Raw genomic sequence first — 22,064 nt, forward strand, 5'->3', positions numbered from 1 at the left:
ACCTTAGTTTGGTAGTGGATTTTCTTTCTTAACACCTGTAATTCCAGGAGGTTTGTTTTGTGATATTACACAATTCCTGTCTCCTGACCTCTAGTCTTTGTCCTTGTTGGATAAAGGCTTTTGTTATTTTGGCTCTAAAATGCTTGTGAAGTGTCTTGCATTTTCTAAAATGCTACAATGTAGAAGTGCCCAAGGAGAATGGGTAGACTACACAAGGAGAATCTCTGTCACAGGCAGAGATTCAGAGGCAAGGTATTTCATAATGCTGGGGAAGACAAACTGAATGCACTTGTAAATGCCAGTGTCAAAACGCAAAGTCATTATTCTAGGTTTTTGCTCATGTTTGTTTATACACTTTTAATTCTACACCTCTTTCCACTTGAGGATCTAAGAGTTTTGTAAATATTGATGAATTTAGCTCCAGATTAGGAAATAGAAAAGTACAGTAATTCACATCCTACAGATGAGAAACTGAAATGTATTTGAAAATTGAGATTTCCAGTTGTTATATAGACACTGACTGTGAAATTAAAGCAAAAGACATCTTTATTATATTTTTACTCAAACACCAGGGCTTTTAACACAAAACTCTTCTGATCTCACTGCATACTAGTTGATTACACTCCTACAGGATGACAGTAGCAGTGTGGAAATAAAGGTCTGCTGAGCAAACTGAGACCAAAATAATCCTTTGAGAGGCATTCAGAAAAACAGAAAGGTAGATGAACAGCTCAAACTCCACCAGCCAAAGAATCTTCTAGCTGGCCATGACCTATTTGGGATATCTTCCTGCAATAAACATTTCAACATTCAACTACTGAAGGAGTCTTTAAATAAGTGAGTACATGGTTCAAGAAAATTGAGAGATTTCTTGATTTAAAGATAGATAATGCTTACCTAAAAAAATAAAATGCAACTATATTTTCTGTGCATAAATACTATCTGCTTTATGTGGCAAAAGCAATGCTCCACGCACACTGCATTCTCTAGACAGTTAAAACTTACAGGGAGTCAGGGAGAAAGTCGCAACCATAGACCAAGAAATTGAGGTCCATGAGAAGATACTCTAACAGTCAGCTTGGAAACACGCAGGACTCGACTGGCTCTTCCCTTTTCTCCTGATAACTAGAATCACTCTCTGGCCTTTTAGAGTTTCTTGTCTCTTTTAGCAACTTCGTCCTCCTTGAGCAGGGAAGGGAGTTGTTTTAGTGAAGGATTTGTGCATTAGGATGCTGCGAGAATGAGTTACTGCCCCAGGCTGAATTCTTCTCTTTGGACAGAATTGACAGAAGTCTAGAATGTTTCTTCCGCTTCCACACAGCACTGTGGAAGGCACATTTAGTTTAAAAAGGAGCAGCATTTAGGAATCTGTCAGAATATTTCATTTTTCAGAGCCTTTGTTTCCTGTTCAGGGGGTAGGAATTTCACTAGTGGGTGTTCTGCCATGGAAGATGATACTGGAAGTCCTGGGTTTTCTTTATCATTCTTCAACACTTCCACGGGGAAAGTGAGGAAATTCAGAGTGAACTGAATCCCTCCAGATACCTCAAAAGTACCTACTGGAATAATGATTTTGTGATTGAGCAATAATTGCAGGTGGATAAACTTCATCCTAAACCAGTATAGGATAAGCCCTGCTGCTTCTCTCAGCCTCGTTTCTCCCAGATGTCCATAACCCATCTTTTTTCCATTGACACTCATCCAATCTTTCTCTGTTCTGCAGTTATTCACTGGCTTAATGTGCAATCTAACTATACTCACATTTGTCTTGATGAGTAGGGATGCAATTTGGTTATTTACTTGCAAAATAATTATGCATGTTTATGACAGTGTAAAAGTATAAGTGTCAATTTATTGCTCCTGTTATCAGCATAACACAGTGTTATGCAAAGGAAATCTTACACGACACAAAAGGTAGAATGTTAATAGGATTTTCCTCACCACTTCAACAGGGTGACTTACCCTCTTTCATGCTGCCTAATGATCCATGACATTTAAGCACTGTGCCTTTAGATTTAGCCTTATTGAAATATTTCAGTTTAGCAGTATCAACAAAAGACTATAGTGATATAGATTCCATAAATTACCATTAAACTACTTTATTTTTTGTGATGGGTGTCAGTGACTGTAGAGGGCGTATCTGAGAATCAGGCCAGCTTGTATCCAATTCAGGTTAGACCTGCAGACAGTCTGTGTAAATATGCAATATCTAGGTATCTATCTTTATTGGCTGATCCTAAAGGTACATAGGGCAGGAGGGTCCTGGGAAGTATTAGGAGGGACTGTGAAAAACTCCACCTAATGAAGCATGTAGGTGGTTAAGTTATGCCCAAGATTCAGGCCAAAAGAGTCTGTTAAAATTTGCCATATCACATGGAGACACAGAGTGTTAGATCTCTATGCAGTTCAAAATTTAGACCTTCAGGCATCTCAAATGCAAAACAATTCTGTAGGTATTTATGTATTTATGTCTCCAGCTGTAAAACCCCCTAACAGCTTCCATCTCTGCCAAAATGAATGTACGCAGCTATCTGCATTCTGAGACACTAACTCTTGGTGACTTTTCCCTAGTGAAAAATTAATCTTGATCATAGCTCTGCTTACAGAAACAGTGTACTTGAAATCAATTGTGTATATTCATTTTTATGTGCAATTACACATTTAACCTTCTGCTAGGACATTTTACATGTGCAGTTGCTTTGTTCACTTGGAGTTAATGCACAAAGCAGTACTTGTGTTATGGTACTGAACAACTATGAAAATATTTTCAGTGCTAGTGGGACTAAGAACTCTACAATGCAAGTAAAAACCAAAACCATTTGCCAAAAGCAAGAAAAGCTCTCAGGAGCAGGAAATATTGAGTATGACTTTATTTTAAATAGCAATTGAAATTTAAAATCATGATCTGTATTTATGAATCTGAAGCTTTTAGTTGTATGACTGTCTTAAATGTCTGGAAAAATAACAATCACATGTCCTCTTGAGAGAATCTGTTAAAGCTGGTTATACAAACACTTGAATCAGATGCAAACTCATGCAATTTACTGGATTTGTTGATTAAGCCTGTAACGTTTGCACAGATTATTTTATTTTTGGTGTGATGGATGGGTTTTTGCTGAGGTAAAACTGACCTCATACCAAGTCTTTTTAAAAGCAAACAGATGCTTGTTACTTGCTAAGATTTTGAAGGCTCTATTTCTATGAGACGGTACTAGACAGTTTGTCAAAGAAAAGCCACAACAATATTGTTTCTGCACATTTTCCTTACATTTATCTTACAATAATAGATATTTATTGTATTGCTGCACTGACATGTTAAAATCTCATAAAATAGAATTGTGTGAATAGTCTTCCATGTTATTTTTGTATTACACAGTATTGTAATTCTAGAATTAGAGTTTCACAGATATTAATCTCTGTTCTCTATATTACCCTGAAATACCAAGACGATAGGTGATGCTTTTATGACGTTAGCATCTTGAACTCTTGCCAGTATATGAGAAAGATAGTTTAGAAGGTTCAGTTAGTGCCTAAGTAAGTGATGCCTCCCCCTAAGCCAGTACAGAACTCAGAGCCCCAACCAGCTGCTAGTAGCTTCTATGCCCTTTGCAGCTATGACTTCTGATGCCATCTTGGCCATGTTTACAGTTTGGTGTTCTCTGAAGTTCCCAGAAGTGACAAATAAATGGGAAATTTTAAATGTTTTTGCTACTGCGGAGCACTGCTGTTTCATCCCAAGGAAGGGGTGTGTGAAACAATCCTTGTCTGTAGCCTTCGGAGTGTTTTCTGATGAAAGGTCTAATAGATACGTTAAAGATACTATTAATCCAGCAGTACTTCTGTAAAACCACAAAGAGATGAGTTTGAACTTTAACTAGTGACTTGCTGTGAAATGAGTGCATTTTGCTTCTATTGTCTTCACGAGAGTCATAAGAAGATATGAAAACTCCATCTCCCTTCACCATTAGTCAGCCAAAAGGCACTTGGGCTATGCTTCACTGAACTCAATACCCTCTGGGCCACATCCTGGTTACTTCTAGTCATTGCTTTTGGAGGGATTAGAGCTGACTGCATCAGTAGTTCATCAGATAAAGCCCTTGCCTGAAATCCTGCTGTTTATTTCAGTTCAAATGCCTGGCTGCAGCCCTCTCTAGGGAAGGGTTTAGTTTCCTCAGATGTATGACTACTGAATGCAACTACTGCCCTTGGGAAAACATTTAATGTATTTATTGCTCTATTTGGTAAAGTATCAAATGAGCACATCTGATACCTCCCTGAGGAAAACTCTTCTCCCAGATTCCATTATGATTCTGCATGCCCTACCCCCATCCCCGCCCCACCTCCCCCCAAAAGAAAGGAAGAAAAAAAAAGAAAAAAAGACAAATTTGTGCAGATTAAAAAACGCTGAGTAACACTATAGCCAGGGCATGTTACTGACAGACCTCCTGTGAGGTTAGAACCAGCCTCTAACTTCAGTGGCAAATAAATTTATAATGCTTTAAGATGACAGTATTCAGAAGGGTGACAGTTCAGGAGGGAACAGGACTCTACTTTTCCTTACTTGTATTTTCCAAGAAATATTCATTGACTTTTAAAAGTGGCCCTGACAGTGCTACTCTTGGAAAGGAAATTATTTCTACTTGTACAGGTGTAACTGAAGACCTAATTTCAGGTATACTTTGTGAGCAGTTCTTGTTGAAGATGAATGACAAAAGTAAAAAAAGCACAAGACTGACACTGCAGTTGTAGGCCCTGTAGAGGGGGTTCCAGTATGGGCCACAAAAAATTCCTGGTAAACAGAGATACTCCACCAGTACAGCTGTTTCTGGGAACAGGATTGTGGAGCAACAGAAATACATGGCCAATATTTTGGACTCTGGCATATTCCCTGCTGACACTGAGGTGCCAAGTAGAGGTGAGGAAGGGCAAGGCTGCAAATCCAGCTCTTACCTTTTGTTTTAAATAAAACCAGCATGAGGCAATAACTGTTCTGCTGGGCCAGAATTATGGGATTAAAACGCACTGTGTTTACAGACTATCCTGCAACAAAGGTGGAGTAACATCTCTACTGTGCTTAAACATAAAGGGATTTCCCAGCAAAAGGGAATTTCCAGCTTCCATCTCACGCACAAACAGCCAGCAGAAACTCCCCTTAGCTCCATGGATCCAGGTGATGCTGCAGAACTCTCTGCAAAGCACTACAGCAAGGGAAAAGACAAGTTTCCTTCACAGAGGGTGAAGTTTATTAGGATAACTTGTAGAAAGGAGCTAATGCAATTTAATAACGCTAATGCTGGATATATATGAACATCAAGGAGGGCTTGAATGATGAAGTGGTGATGTTTTTTACTAACAGGAGGGATTTTCTTTCTTTGAAAGAAAAAGCTTAGAAATCTGAGAAAGTCTGCCTTACTTGACCACAAAGAATGAAAAGTTAAGGGACATTTGTCCTATAAACACTTAAGACTTGTATAACATGAAGAGCTGGCACGTCTTTTTGGAAAAGAACACCCTTAGAAGGGGATTTTTCCTTTGGCCTCCATTCCCCCTACAATACAAGAAGGTACAAGAAGGGCAGACAGGCATTCTGATGTAAGGACGTTTATACCACAATAAGACATGTTGTCTAATATTGGAAATGCCATGCTACTTCTACCTTGGAGTCTCCATGATACGGAAGCTGTACCTCTTTAGTATAGTGGCATAGTATATACTATTACCATATACTATGCTATAATCTATTAAAATAATACAACTTTATGCAGCTTTTGCTAATAGCAATCTACTTTTAGATAAATAGCAATTTATCTAGATTTATCTAAACCTATATAAAACAACCACTTCATCCCCAGTAAGTTTTCTTCATTTCTAATGCATCTTTTATTGATGTGTAGGTATTTCAGGATGCTCAAAGACTGATCAGAGCTCTGTATAACTTCAGGGAAAGGGTAAAGAGTTTGGTAATTCAAAACAACTCAGACAGCAAAGAGCATGGGAAGACTCTTTCCCACTGAGCTATATTGCAAAAGGCTACAGCAAGTAACATGGCATGAAAATATGAACAAGAACCACAAAGGACAAGTAAGATGAAGGGCATGAGGGTTACACACACCATGGGAGAGATCCCACAGCAGTACAAGGTGAAGCTAACCACACTTGCAACAAGGAGGACCAGCACAAGAAAGAGCAAGTCTTTTTATGCAACTGAAAGAGAAATGAGGTCAGTGAGTTCAATGAGTTTATCTTACTCCACCACTAGATGCTTGCACTTGAGCACTGTTTTCACTTTTATTTACATAAGAAAGGTCTACAGTAAGTTACTCTTGGCAACATGCTCATACCACAGATCTTGCCTGAGCATGTGGGAGAAAAACATTTATTTTCAAAGCCTTCAAGTCATCAAATTCTTACGAAATCTTTTTCTCTTGAAGGAAATTACACTGGCTCAGACCTAACAAGCATTATTCAGCTAATCCACCCATGGAAATAACCACGGTTTAGGTTATATCCGTCATAGTAGGATCTTTATGAAATGAGAAGATATATGACTTAGGAAAGAGCAGGACAATGGCCAGAGATGAGAGTGTTTTCTCTAAGAAAAAGAGATACTTAGAATGGTATTTATGTTTTCACATCAGTTAATGATAACATAGTTCTCCAAGGAGAACTTTTGTGACTAATTTTTCCCTCAGTGGGAAACAAGTCATACTTAGGCACCAAAATAAAAGGTAAGTAAGTCAGTGTGAGGGCCACTCAAAATATTTTCTTTTCTATTTTGTTTTTTTCTATTAGTTTGCGACAGGAGTTTTGAAATGAGCAGTCATTCTGATAAAAAAAAAAAAAACAAACAACCCCCCCCCAAAAAAAAAAAAACAACGAAAACCACCCATAAAACAACCCAGAACTTTTTCATTCAGTAAATATCCCTTACAGAATATTTTGATATATTAATTGTTAAGCTAGAAACCTGCTGCAGTCTCTCCCACAAGTAGCTGTAACTTTCTTACATTTATTCAGCAAAAAGCAGTTATTGAAAGAGAGCTCCCAAGCCAGCTCTGCTATGAAACGAAGCTGAACATTGTCAGTGTAAGCTCCATCTCCGTAAGTAATAAAGCAGGAACCCAAGCTTTTCCTTCTTGCAGACAGCAGGGCTGCTATACTGTTTTCATCTATGATGGACAAAGTCAAGGTTGAGAGAGAATGGTGTTGACATATGTGCTAAGACTTGAATGGAGTATGCCACATTTCAGCTCTTCCTAATAAGGCCTAGTTGCAGGAAATTAATAGGAAACTTTTAAAATATACACTCATTATGTTGGGTGTTGTCTTCTATTGTCCTTCATGGATCCCCTTTGGAATGGGCTACCATGGAGGATGGATTCTCCCGCAGCTGCAGGATTTGATTCTTCCTCACAGCATAGTGGAGACCTCTTAGCAGCTTTCCAGTATCTGAAGGGGGGCTATAAGGATGCTGGGGAGGGACTCTTCATTAGGGACTGTAGTGACAGGACAAGGGGTAACGGGTTAAAACTTAAACAGGGAAAGTTTAGATTGGATATAAGGAGGAAATTCTTTACTGTAAGGGTGGTGAGGCACTGGAATGGGTTGCCCAGGAAAGCTGTGAATGCTCCATCCTTGGCGGTGTTCAAGGCTAGGTTGGACAAAGCCTTGGGTGACATGGTTTAGTGGGAGGTGCCCCTGGCCATGACAGGGGGGTTGGAACTGGATGATCTTAAGGTCCTTTCCAACCATAGCTATTCTATGATTCTATGATTCCTCAGCAGCAAGGGGTTCTAACAAAAGTATCACCTGCTACAGGCTCAGGGGTGTTGCATCCCAACTAGAAGGAAGTGCAGCAGGAGGGCCAGGAGACCTCCTTGGGTGGATAAGGAGCTGCTGAGGAAAATTCAAAGGAAAAGAGAGGCTTATAAAAGGTGGAAGCAAGGACAGGCGGCCTGGGAAGAATACAGGGATATTGTCCTGGAAGCTAACGACCAGGTTAGGAAAGCTAAGGCCCAGTTAGAATTAAACTATTTTAATTGGCTAGGGATGTTAAGGATAACAGGAAGGGATTCTACAGGTATGTAGCGAACAAAAAACAGACTAGGGACAAAATAGGCCCCCTGAGGAAGCTCTCGGGAGAACTGGCTACACAGGATTTGGAGGAGGCTGAAGTTCTGAATGATTTCTTTGCCTCAGTCTTCACTGGCAAAGGCTCTGACCACACCACCCAAGTCTTGGAAGGCAGACGCAGGGACTGTGAGAATGAAGACCTTGGGCCCACTGTAGGAGAGGATCTGGTTTGAGACCATCTTAAAAACCTGAATGTGCACAAGTCCATGGGACCTGTTGAAATCCATCCGCAGGTCCTGAAGGAGCTGGCGAATGAAGTTGCTAAGCCACTGGCCATCATATTTGAAAAATCATGGCAGTCAGGTGAAGTTCCCGACAACTGGAAAAAGGGAAATATAAGACCCGTTTTCATGAAGGGGAAAATGGAAGACCCAGGGAATTACAGACCAGTCAGTCTCACCTCTGTGCCTGGCAAAATCTTGGAGCAGATTCTCCTGGAAGGCATGCTAAGGCACAGGAAAAACAACAAGGTGCTTGGTGACAGCCAGCATGGCTTCACTAAGGGGAAATCCTGCCTGACCGATTTGATGGCCTTCTATGATGGGGCTACGGAACTGATGGACAGGGGTAGAGCAGCTGATGTCATCTACCTGGACTTGTGCAAAGCGTTTGACACTGTCCCACACGACATCCTTGTCTCTAAATTGGAGAGACATCAATTTGGGTTTAAACCACGACAGATGGATGGACCACTCAGTGGATAAAGAACTGGCTGTATGACCACAAAGAGTTGTGGTCAATGGCTCAATGTCCGGCTGGAGACCAGTAACGAGTGGTGTCCCTCAGGGATTGGTGTTGGGACCAGTCTTGTTTAACATCTTCATCGCTGACATGGACAGCGGGATTGAGTGCGCCATCAGCAAGTTTGCCGATGACACCAAGCTGTGTGGTTCGGTTGATACACTGGAGGGAAGGAATGCCATCCAGAGGGACCTTGACACGCTTGTGAGAGGGGCTGATGTCAACATCATGAAGTTTAACCATGACAAGTGCAAGGTCCTACACCTGGGTTAGAGCAATCCCAGGCACAGCTACAGGTTGGGCAGAGAAGAGATTCAGAGCAGCCCTGTGGAGAAGGACTTGGGGGTGCTGGTCTATGAGAAAACTAATACGAGCCGGCTTCAATGTGTGCTTGCAGCCCAGAAAGCCAACCGTATCCTGGGATGCATCAAAAGGAGTGTGACCAGCAGGTCGAAGGAGGTGATCCTGCCCCTCTACTCTGCTCTTGTGAGACCTCACCTGGAGTATTGTGTGCAGTTCTGGTGTCCTCAACATAGAAAGGACATGGAACTGTTGGAACAAGTCCAGAGGAGGGCCACGAGGATGATCAGGGACTGGAGCACCTCCCGTATGAAGACAGGCTGAGGAAGTTGGGGCTGTTCAGCCTGGAGAAGAGAAGGCTGAGTGGAGACCTCATAGCAGCCTTCCAGTATCTGAAGGGGGGCCTATAGGGATGCTGGGGAGGGACTCTTCATTAGGGACTGTAGTGACAGGACAAGGGGTAATGGGTTAAAACTTAAACAGGGGAAGTTTAGATTGGATATAAGGAGGAAATTCTTTCCTGTTAGGGTGGTGAGGCACTGGAATGGGTTGCCCAGGAAAGCTGTGAATGCTCCATCCCTGGCAGTGTTCAAGGCCAGGTTGGACGAGGCCTTGGGTGGCAGGGTTTAGTGTGAGGTGTCCCTGCCCATGGTAGGGGGGTTGGACCTAGATGATCTTAAGGCCCTTTCCAACCCTAACTATTCTATGATTCTATGACCCCATGCACTCTGTTCCATGGATTATTCCTATATTTTTCATTATAATGTTCATTGGATGACATACAGAGTTATTCATGGTTCAGGCATTAGGAGGGTGGTGAGAGACAAGAATTTGGATCCCAGCAGACAGCAAGGAAATTAACAGCAGCCTCCTGTATTATCAATCAAGTGTTTGAAGAACAAGGCCATTGTGTGCTATCAGGGCATTAGGATTTGTAAAGCATAACCTGAGAAAGAAAGTTTATAAATTTTGCCTTCAGGAAATGGTTTTGATCTTTGGACTCCAAACTGATCTGAGAATAGGTTCAGCAGTTTTGGTTGTCTGGGACTGAATATGCTGACCCTAGACACCTCCCTGGTCACAGCAGTTGTCTTTCTGGAGATCCAAACTCTCCCCAGACACTGCTCAGTGGGCTGCAGACTCTACCCCAGCTTTCGAAATTCCTTTCCAAAGCCAGACACATTAAAAACACACCAACACAGGGCCCTGAACTCTCTGTACCCAGGTACTTCCTTTGGGTCTAACCCCGCGGCTCACAGAAGGGCATAGGTGAAAGATGAATCACAGCAGAGTACCTGAAGATGTTTTCAAACACCTTTCTGACATACACTGCAGGCTTGTTGCCATCCCCACCTGACACTGGCACCACAGCGCATCGCTCGGAAAGCTTTGTAGCTGAGGTGTATTTAAATACAGGTGCTGGAGGTGCTGATCGTTCTTCAGGAAGGTCTTGGCAGACCCGAGCAGGGTCCCAAGGAGTCTGAGCCGCTGTTGGCAGCAGCTTGGCCAGCGTGTGGCAGCGCCGGCGCCTCCAGCAATCCTGCCGGTGGTGAGCCCTCGCCTCGCTCAACATCCACGTGTGCCTGGGCCCCAGGCTCTTGGACCACGGGCCCTGTACGCACTGCAGCTGGGTGTCAGAGCACACAACACCCGAGCTGGGAGATGTGATGACCTGCTTTGGGTTTTCTTTTTGGTTTGTAGCTGTGAGAAGCTAAATACAGTTCAGCATGTGAAGGTAATCATGCAGCGTAAATGCTAGCTACCCCTGTTCCTGTTTAGAAACTGTCAAACAGTCTTTTCAGAAAAAAAAAAACCCAAAAAACTTATTTTTGCTTAAAAGCCCCTCTGCAATGATTTGAACTTGAAGGCCGCTCACACCTCCGTTTCAAGAGAGGCGGCTGGTTTGGTTGGCGAGGGCTGAGGACGGCTCAGAGCAGTCCCCTGCTCAGGGGCCGCCCCCCTTAGGAGGCACCTTGTACCCCCCAGCCGCCGCTGCGGCACCGCCCCGGGCCCCGCCGCCCTTGCGGCATCACCGGGGGGGGGAGGCCGCGGCAAGAGATCCGGCGCCCCGTCCCATGGCTCCCTCTGGCGGCAGCGCTGGCAGGCCGCAGCCTCAGCGCTGCTGTCCGCGGAGCTGGGCCGCTGCCCCTTTAAACAGGGCGTACCATGCGCGGCGGGATGGGCTGAGGTTTATTGTGTGCCCTGTGGTGGCTCCGAGCAGTCCGACGGGATGGGGCGGTGGGGAGGAGGAGAAGCGCCCAGCCGCGGAGGGCCGCAGCCGCTGGGCGCTTTCCTTCGTCTTTTCTCATTTTCCTTAAGCCCCCGCTCCTCCTCTGTGGGGAGGACGAATGGTTCAGTCCTGGCAGCATGGCCGCCACCATGAAGAAAGCGGTGAGTGCGGACGGAGGGAAGGGTGGGTTTTCGTTTCTCGGTCTCTCCCTGCCCCGCGGTTCCTCCGAAGAGGGGGATCCGAGGAGGAGGCTCCTCCGAGCCCCTGTGCTGCCTCCCCCGGGCTGGGCCGGCCGGGCCCTCCGTCTGTGGGGGGCCGTCGTCTGTCGGTGCTGGGGAGATGCGGCCTCGTCACCTCAGCGCTGCCTCCCGCCCCTCGCTCCGGCACCGCAGAGGTGCCTCCCTGAGCGCCTGCCCCACGTTCACTCAGCCCCCGGGCGGCAGGGCCGGGTGTGTGTGTGTCCGTCCGTCCTTCTCCGGGTTAGGCCGTGCCGAAAATATCCCGTCACTTGTCCGTATGAATGTCTTGGCGTTGTGAGCTTAGCTCTGTCGGTCTGGAGTTTGGAGCGTTTTTGGCCTGTTTAGTCTAGAGAAGAGGAGACTTGAGAGCGAACCTCATTAATGCAGATCAATATCTCACAGGAGGATGGTGCCAGACTCCCCTGTAGCACTGTAGCATATCACTGCTAACCAGGTAGCACAAAATGATGTTGCTCATGGATCACGTTAACGTGTTATACTCAACCCTGTCATGGAGCAGAGGTGTCTGGTTCAACTGTCAGTGCTGTCCAGGAAACAACAATTTGGATACCGTGGACAGCTGGTGTTTTAATTGGCTGTCACTACAGCCTCTACCTAGCTAAATGTGGGTATTGCTCATGTCCTTGAGGACGCTTTTTAAGGAATCAAGTGTATAAACGGCATGTAAAGCTATTTTTCAGAACATCTGTAGGAGTAATCTTGTCATGAGATTCAAGTTTATGTAAGAAATAGAGTTCATTTTGACCTCTCCTCCTTGTAGGCTGCAGAAGATGTCAATGTTACTTTTGAAGATCAACAGAAAATTAACAAGTTTGCAAGAAATACTAGCAGGATCACAGAGCTGAAAGAAGAAATAGAAGTGAAAAAGGTATATTTGCTTCAAATGTCACTTCTTCATTGCCCTAACTTAATTCTCAGCTGTAACACAGAAAACAGGGGGAGTGGAATACTGCAAGTAATGCTTTGGTTCTAGTATTGGATTTCTGATATTTTGAAAATAGAGAAAGTTAAAGTGGAGAAAGAAGTAATGAGAAATAAAGGCCACCAGTATATTTCTGCATGCAGTTCATAGAACTCCTTAGTTGTAATGTACAAAGCATTGTCTCTATACAATGGCTGTTTGTACTGTTTGTAAAATTTCCTGCCTGTGATTGTTCATATTTATTTTTTCTTGAACCAGTAAGGCGGTTGTATGTTATGTTCTTCCTTTGATGCACTGACAAACTGAGCATCTGTATTTCCCTTGTCTAGACAGTTAATTACACTATTAATGACAGATAATAAGTATTGACTAGAAATTTCTACTGGTAGAATGAATCTAATACTTAGGCTAAATTACACTCTGGAACTATACTGTTAAACATGTTGATATCATGCTGGCAGGTAGGATTTTTGCTCACAATACGGACTTGGTGACTTCATTTTACTCAACTGGTAACATGACAATGTATCCATTGAAATAATTTATCCAGTATGAAGTGACCATCTTTCTTATATCTTGATAAATAGAAACAACTTCAGAACTTGGAAGATGCTTGTGATGACATCATGATGCTTGATGATGGTGACTCACTACTGGTACCCTACCAAATTGGAGATGTTTTCATTAGTCATTCTCAAGAAGAGACACAAGAGATGCTGGAGGAGGCAAAGGTTTGTCTGGGCAAAAGGGAGCTCCTATACTGTATTGACTGCTGTGGTACAAAGAGCATTGGAGTGGGATAATCTGTCCATCCTTCAGCCTCTTACTTTCTAAAGTTCATGTTTGATTTGTAATTTGAGGAGGTGAATGTGCATACATGGCAAGTCCTAATTGCCATGTCAGTATACAAAGCCTTTGTTTTGCCTTGTAATGAATCTTGCAGCCTGACTTAGCAAAAAGTTGGCAAAGAGTGCCTCTTAATAGTTTATATGTTGCAGGCAGACATGACTCAGTTTGGTTTAATGTAACTGGTTGATTTTGTTTTTCTTTTTCAGAAAAGTTTACAAGAGGAAATTGATGTGTTAGAAGCCCGAGTGGAATCAATTCAGAGGGTCTTATCTGACCTGAAAGTTCAGCTCTATGCAAAGTTCGGAAATAACATAAATCTTGAGGCTGAGGACAGTTGAAGGTCTTCTAAATACACCATACAACTTTTCCTTGGTTTAATAAATATTTTGATATCATTGTTCCAATTATATTTAGAACAAAATCTGATACTTCTTTTTGTTGTTTTGGGTTTTTTTACTTTCCTCACTTGGGTTCCATCTATTTAATGAGAGCTTTCTTATTTTGGTTATTGCAGTTATTTATATGTTCAGGAAAGCATTAGCTTCATTACTGATGATAAAGCATCAAGATTGGAATATTTGCATTGTATATTAAAGTAATAAAGTCAGGCACTTATTGTAGTTTCCTTGGTCTTGTTTTCCACTCATGAAAGTGCTTAAGTAGAAAACCAGTATAAATAGGGAACTTTTGATTTGCCCTGTAACAGCTGTTTGATTGTATAAGAAGTTTCTCGTATACATGATTCCTGATTTGGCTGTAATGCTGTTTATTATAATTTTATTTATAGTGCTGGTTTTAGCCGCACTCTTGGAAATACTAAGTCTCTCCTTTGTCTTTCAATCTTAGTTCAGATAGCATACACAGTGTTAGCTCAGTGCACAGCATGGCAAAAAGTTGACGGGAGAAAGATCTCCTTAAAACCCGCATTGATGTTGAAGAAAAGCTTTTGGAGTCACAGTCATATTCAGTCATTTACTACTTTGTATTCGGCAGTCACAAAAGATGCTGTAACTCAGAATGGTGAGTCTTTAACTTCTAATTTTCCTGAGCAATAATTTTCTAAATCCACATTTATGTATCAAATTAATGTCAGAATAGTTCATAGATGATGCTGCTGTGTCAGCGTCAATCCTTGGAGCTACACCTCCATCACTATGTGAAGTTAAAGTAATTTTTAAATGTCTTGATTTGCTGACTCCTTACATCCTTCAAATAATTATGTACTGTCTCTAAAATTCTGCTTTTGGACTTTCACCTGCTGATAAATGTGCTGTTCCATGGAAATACCTGCTCTTTATGACTTTGTTCTTAAAAATTAAATCTTAGCATACTGGGAGTGTTGGGATGGGTTGATGCCCACCTACCCCAGCACATCTATTTTAAAGCTGCCTTGACCAGCATGGCAAATCTCCTACCAAAGCAGCAATTACCCATCAGACCAGCTCCACCATCTTCCCGTAGACCTGGCCTCCCAAATCAAGTCCCATGTTCTAAATAACCAAATCCCTGACTATGGCAACACCATTCTAACCATTTATTAACCTGAGAAATCCACCTGGCCTTTTTTCAAGGTCCTCCCTTTGGCATGGAGGACTGATTAAAAAAAATGTCTGTGCTCCAGAGCCCCTAACCACATCTCGCAGGGCACCGTAATCCTTCATGGTTCCCAGGCTACTGCTGTCAGTACCACTAGCAGGACTTACCAGACCTGGCAGCCTCTCTAATCCGAGCTGCTGGTAGGCAACACACCTCCCTCAAGACTGGGTCAGGCCAACAGATAGATGCCCCTGTGCCTTTCAAAGTAGAGTCACCTGCTACTATGACCTGCTGCTTTTTCCTCGAGGCACTGATAGTAATCCTCTTTACTGGTGCGTCAGCAGGATGTTCATTTGGTGCAGTGGGCACTTCCTTGCTAGCCCCCTGCAGAACTGTGAAGTGGTTCTGGGTGGAGATGTCGGATTTTGGAGGAAGCTGCTTGCTTTTAATTGTCCTCTTCCCCCTTTTTTTGTTGTATATTTTTGTTTTTTTGTTACTGGTTACCTGCTTCTTGGATTAATGCCCTCTTTCTTTTCTGTATGCGCTGTGGTGCACGCTTGTGGCCCCTGCATGGTTTGGGCCCGGAGCAAGCAGTGCAGCTCCCTCTCAGCGTCCCTGACACCTTTCAGCTGCTGACAGTCTCCCACAGCTCAGCCCCCTGCTGGAGGAGGGCCTCCACCAGGGTGCACCGAGCGCACTCTGTCCATTTGTACACCCTTGCCTCAAGAGACCAGTTGAGGCACTTTCTACACTTTGAGGTCTGTGCTGCAGCCTCGCTTCTCATCAGTTTTGTCTGGGTGCTGATGCTATCCCTCCTGGTGCTGCCCCCTGTGAGTCAGCTGCTCGCATCAGCTGAGCTGCTAGCTCCTGGGCAAGTCCTGTTAACGACTTGAGGCTCTCTTGGTGGCTCTTGCCTCTCAGAATTGAGGCTCCTGGATGCTCTGTATCCCTCACTCTGGTGTTGAAGGCATTTTCTATGGAGCTACTCACCTCTGCAAATGACTTAATATATTTGTTCTTAATATAAATAATCAGAATGTGAGATTAGTGTATTTTCATGAAGTGATTAATGCCTACTTATCATGTGTCAGTTGTGTGGCATCTTTTCTTCAGTGTAAACCTGGAGGAAACAAAAACAGCACATGCTTTCTCTACTATTGAAGTAGTTTTAACAGGGTAATGATACTGAGCTTGGCGGTCAGTATGTCTGAACAAGATTTCACGAGTGCACTCTTACTTATGAATTACAGCATTATAACTTACATAGTTGTTTACATAAATTTGTTTAATGTTGAATAAGGTTTAGCATAACCTTAAGAGAGTACTGTTTTCGACAGGGGAGATCTCACACCTCAGCACAATCACCTCTGTTGCATACAATGTGTATCAACTGGTGGCTCTAAGTTTCAAAAACTGTGCTAATGTTCTGTCTTGCTTGTCTAGCCCTGGCATTTCCCATGTTTCTTTTTGGTATAATTCCAGTGGTTTTTATGCTTCTGCTGCTGGACGTGTTTACAAATTCCCTGGCTATAACTGTACAGATTTTTAACTTTGTTTTCTGATTGTGGTTTTAATTCAAGTCTCTGCCTCAGGAAAGAGATCAAGTTTTTTGTTACTTCCTGAGTGAACAGTTACTCTTAGGTAAAATTTGGATCTGGTAGCCATGGCAACTCTGCTGCTGTATCTGCCAGCCAATGCTTATAGCAAAACAAGTGCTGGGCCTTCAAGGAGACACAGGTGTTCCTTTACATAATTTCTGAACCCTCCATACAGTTTCCTGTGTTAGGCATCAAACTGCTTAGAGGAGTTTTGGTTGACCCAGAGTTGTTATTTTAGGCAATAAAGAGAGAAGGAGGTGGCCAGTTATTTGATAGAAACCGATGAGAGTCTTGTGGGTGACTTGGGTGAGTCAGTTCTGCCTTATCCTCCTTTATTAGATACAGCAATTAGTCCAAAACTGTGAGCAAGGTTATTCTTAGGAGCCGTTGGTATGTTGAGGTTTTTTCCTAAACAGACAAACCATTCATTTGGTATGTTAAAGTAAACCATCCAGGGCACTTGTCATATAATGACAAACCAAAGATGTAAAAGACTTCTTTCTCCAGGTGATTGGGCTAGTGATGGAGTTAGACCCATAATGAGAAGCATCCAGCAGATGGCGTCAAAGGACGCGGAAGCCCTTTTTAAGGAGCCAGTGTCTCATCCCTGAGTGCCCGTGCTGATGTTAGTAGCATGGAACTTTGGCTGCAGTGATCCCATTCTCGTTGATTGGTTGGTACACTTTAAAATTCACTCCAAAGTGATTGCCGTGCCAGCTGTCCTGTTGTGAGCATGCTCATGGCTGTGCAGACTGCAAGTACTTAAAATTATCGTGGTTTCCAGAGAGGCAAAAGTATGGATGTGGCTTCATTATGGAGAGGAAAAAGGCAGCTAGTAAGGCTTAACCATGATTCCAGTGACAGCTATAAGACTGATGAGGACCTTAGTACAGTAAGGGACCCAAAGGGAGAATGCTAGCAAGGTGTGGAGAGCTTGCATTATCCCTGATGTTCTTTGGTGTCCTATAAATGGAATTGTCCATATATGACAGCCTTGGTGTTTAGGGAAAAGAAGCCTGTTAAGACTATTCTTATGAATGCCAAAGGTCTTTACTCTTTAGTGCTGGATTTGGTCCAATGGGGTTTGTTTTGTGACCCCACCCCCTTATTTTCTCTATTTTTTTTTTACTTATTATCATAGTGTTGGTATATTTTAGACGGTTTCACTAGGCCTGCCTGCACTACTAGAGTTTAGGCTTTTATGTGTATCATGCATCTTTCCTGTTTGCTTAGTCCTTACTACAAATTGTATGTCCACGCAGCCTTGAAAATGTAGGTGCCTTTTTGCATGTGCAATGTCTAGTTTTCTGGTAGGGTTTGGAGAGTTGTGTTTGCAAGTCAGGCAAATAATTATCCAACAGACTTTTTCAGATTAGTCTCTGGGTTTTTGTAGTTTAGAGAACTACTATCCCAGACAATCATTTGCTATTTTTATATACGTAAAATAGAACATGCGGAAACTTTTTTTTTGTTCTTCAGTTATCATTGTAGAAGTTAATTTGCAGATCATCCATCAGTTGCTTGGAAGTATTTGACAGAGTCCTAGTTTTTTCTTTTAATAACCTTTCTCCTCCCTAGGGAATGCATGCAATTGTTTTTCAGTTGGCATTTATTCTGTTTAAAGCCTCATCTTCTGAGTACTTTTTATTTTTGGTAGATTGGAAATTTCTCTTATCTCTAATGATGTTTGCCTTCAGATAATATAAGCCCATTAAAACCCCCTGGTCCTGTGCACCTCTGTACATGTCATAAATCATTTAGCTGCACTTGACTATAGATTTTTTAATGCTGTTGTCAGAATGCCAATAGTTTACTGTCATTTTCTGTTTTGTCAAGGGAGTGACATTTGTAAAGTACTTGAAAAATTAAATTCACTATAAAAGGGATTTAATTTTAATCTAAGGGCTTCATGTTGAGTGTTGGGCCTATGATCTCTTATGATCTCTTAGAGACTGAATTAGCTCCATTATTGTATTAAAATACCATTTACATACTGGTTTTGTTTTGCGAGTCATATATCCACCAGTGGCTGGCTTCTCACTTGGTTTCAGCAGTCAAAGGAGGTGAACTAGCAAGACTGCAGTGAAAGAAAGCTCATTTCAGGAGGTCAAGGAGCCTTAACTTACCAGTTTTCAAAGTAGCTTGCTAAAAGCTGTTAAACATAGTAGGACACAATTACATTTTCATGGGCTTGTTTGTGATTCTGTATCTTGTCAGCTGATACAAAAATGTTTTCCACATGATGATCTCTAGCATAATTTTCTCCTGTAGAACCTTCATTGCTTTTGTATAGAAGATCCTGGGATATCATTGCATTCCATAATATAAATGTGGTTGATATTATTCAATAATTATAGGAAGTGATGTGTAGCCAAAGTACAGATAATTTTGTGGTATTAACTATCACAAAGAGCAAAAAGAAATTGAATTCTGAATACTGAAGCCACATTTTTCTGTAGAAGCAACAGAATTAAGTAGTTTGGTTTGCATGAGTCAGTAGCTCAGATAATTTATCTAATGTTATTCTAATAGACTGATTCATGAAAGAAAAAACAAGGATATGTATAGGCATGATAAGACCTGACAGAAACTATTTACAACCAAGTTTGTCTTTATATTGATTCTATGAGTCATACAGAAAACCAAATTATTTTGTAATTAAAAGTTAGCTGCTGATGGGAGCGCACAGAACGCAGTGCACCAGACAGGCATAAATAGTTATGAAGAATTTCCCTCAGCAAGCCATGAGACAGGTTTGCAGTTAAGGGGACTGTTAACTGCATCCAGCTGTTAGAGATGTAATATAATATTATAAACCTGAGTAAATACATGCAGATTTACAAAAATCTTTTGTTTGCTGTTGCTCTCCAAAGCTGGTTAGTATCCTGTGACTCTGATCTCCATTTATGATCTGCAGGTATCAGTAGGTGGCCGTCTATACTCAGGCCAGCAAACCCCATCCTTAGGGATGCTGAGTGGTGAGGTACAGGGTTATAATGTCAGTTCATCAAAGGATTGCTTCATTGTGGTCTGGTCTGGCATTGTACAGGGAAGAGGAGAGACAAGATGGACTTGGTGTTGAAATACAGGCTTGGCCAGTTGTCCTGGGTTTGCCAGTAACCGTTTTTCTCTTTCTTAGTAGCTGGTGCAAGCTCTGTGTTTTGACTTCCAGCCTGGGAAGAGAGCTGTGGTTGGGTTTAAACCACGACACCAGTATTGCACCTGGCTATTTCCTTAAGATAGTGGAAAAATTTCCTGCTTGCTTTCTCAACACAGCCCAGCACAAGTGAGGAAAGGTGTTGTTTACTTTTCCCACTGACACAGACAGTAAATCTGGTAGGCTTATTGGAGCAAGGTGGTAGTAGACAAATACATATAGACTGTCTGAGCAGATGGGACTGTGTTGATAGGCTATGCACTTTGCAGAAAATGCTGCTACAGCTCATATGTACACAAATACAAATATTAAGAATTACTATTTCTTGAAAAAGGAGAAAAATGAAATTGACTGTGGAAGTGTTCTGTCCATGATTACACATTTTATTGTGGTCATGGTCTTTGATTTTCTGAAAGTGGTAGCAAAATCAACTGTAGAGTTTATTTTACTAATTAATTTGTTTTAAAACATTTGATGGAGCTACAGCTGAGGATGTTTTTCTTTCTGTTCTCTTCACCACCCAGCTTTGGACATTAGTGATATGCAGCAGCTCTCTGCTTGTGGTTGTTACTGTGAGATGACTGTTGCTGAGGTTTTGCAGTTATTCCTTCCCAGATTATCCTCCTTGCAGTTCATTCCTATGTGAGGTAGCCATCAAGATTAATAGCGAAGGAGTGCATTATAGCAATCCTGCTTACCTGTGCAGTCACTTCTCTGGCACCTCATTATTGCAGGTACGAAGGACCATGGGATGAAGGACCCATATATCATATAACATACTCTAGAGGCAAGTATGGGTTAGTTGGTTGTGGGTTTCTTAGTTTATTTTTTTTTTTTTTCTAAGTTCTTGAAGAAAAAGCAGCTAGAGGGCACAAAGTAGGATGTTGTAGTCAGCTTTGAATTGGATACAGTAGCTGTCAGTTAAAAAAGCTGGTATTTTATCTATATGGTATTGTTACTTTCTAGTAAGAACCTTGATCTCAAATGAGACATGGAACTTTGATCTATTTCTGACACTCCCCAAACAATACTTTGCATTTCAGCCACGTGTACTGTGACACTGAGCTACTGCTTTTCATTTTTTTACATCCAGCTTGGGCTTTGTATTCTTTCACTTCTCCAGACAGCAGACTGCTAAGTAGCTCTATGTATTTATAATGCTGTTTGATGACATCAGCACAAGAATTTCACGTCAGGTTGACTTTTATTTATTGTCACTGGCTAGAACTTCTTGATGCATAATTTTATTGCCGTTATATTTGATATGACAAACATCTAATAAAGTGAATTTCGTTTTATATCAAAGCAAAGATTTATTTAATATCATCATGAAGTTTCAACCAATGCCCGTTGCTATGACGACATGCAGTAACTTTGAGGTTAGCATAGGAATTATCTCAAGAATTTCCTGAGCTTGATGTCAAATCTGAATGGCTTGCAAAGCTTTCCTTGTACTAGACAGGACATGTGGGAGAAAGATCAGAGGCTCTTTCCCTCTGCTTCTTAAATGCTGGCTTCAATTCCCGTTTATTTCAAAGGTGAAATTCTTCTTGATGTCAAACTTGATATAAAAGTTAGGAGATTTTTCAGTGTAATTTGTCTCTAACCTGCTATTTTCGTTTGTCCTTTGTACTGCAGTGGAGAATACGGAGTTTGCTTTTTATTCCACAGCAGGTTTGATGCATTGATAGTGAGCTCTGGATCAGGCTTTTCTATAGTTCACACACTTCCTAGCGTGCTGAAAAATACGTGTTTAGACTCTTACTTTTCTCTGCTTCCTGTCGAAATGTTTGTATTTCAATTCATGGAAGTGTATAGATGCTAAAATAATGAACACTATTCACAAATTGTAAAAACAAATGAATCAGTCCATTAAAATGAAAAAGTGATTAATTCAGAGCCAACAGAAGTCAATTCCCCTTAGCTGTAATGAATTCTGAAAGGAGCAAATAATAGAGATTCTCCGTAAATGTAACTTCTCTGAAAAGTCTCACTATGGAAACAGAAATCTGAGCTATGGAAAAAGAGTAACTAACTTCATTAATATGTACCTCTTAAGTTTATTCCATACTATTTTTCAAAGAATGCCACAGAAGTGGTTGTTATGCACCAGTGTATCACTTACACCTAGCTGAATTACATGAACCAAATTGTGTCACATTCTATTCTGTTAATCATCATAATGGAGGTAGAAAGATCTAGTTCAGCTTTGAAAATGCTGCTATCTTGGTCTTTTGGTTGTGCAATAGAACTGAATTAATGAGCTATGGTACTCTGCATAATTATACAGGAACAATTGATTTAAGGCACAAAGCAAACATGTAAATTTGGAACAACT

The 22,064-nt window shown here is 41.8% G+C and overlaps 1 protein-coding gene across 1 annotated transcript; it reads left to right on the top strand.

Annotated features, from left to right (window-relative positions):
- The first annotated feature begins 11,368 nt into the window (after positions 1–11,368).
- PFDN4 (prefoldin subunit 4) lies at positions 11,369–14,055 on the top strand. The gene is made up of 4 exons (XM_065691331.1): positions 11,369–11,565; positions 12,425–12,532; positions 13,174–13,317; positions 13,642–14,055. The coding sequence occupies exons 1-4, from the start codon at positions 11,542–11,544 to the stop codon at positions 13,771–13,773; spliced, it is 408 nt and encodes a 135-aa protein (XP_065547403.1). The 5' UTR covers positions 11,369–11,541; the 3' UTR covers positions 13,774–14,055.
- Positions 14,056–22,064: the final 8,009 nt, after the last annotated feature.

This window comes from Lathamus discolor, chromosome 11 (assembly GCF_037157495.1).
Source record: "Lathamus discolor isolate bLatDis1 chromosome 11, bLatDis1.hap1, whole genome shotgun sequence".
In the NCBI taxonomy this organism is placed as follows: domain Eukaryota; kingdom Metazoa; phylum Chordata; class Aves; order Psittaciformes; family Psittacidae; genus Lathamus; species Lathamus discolor.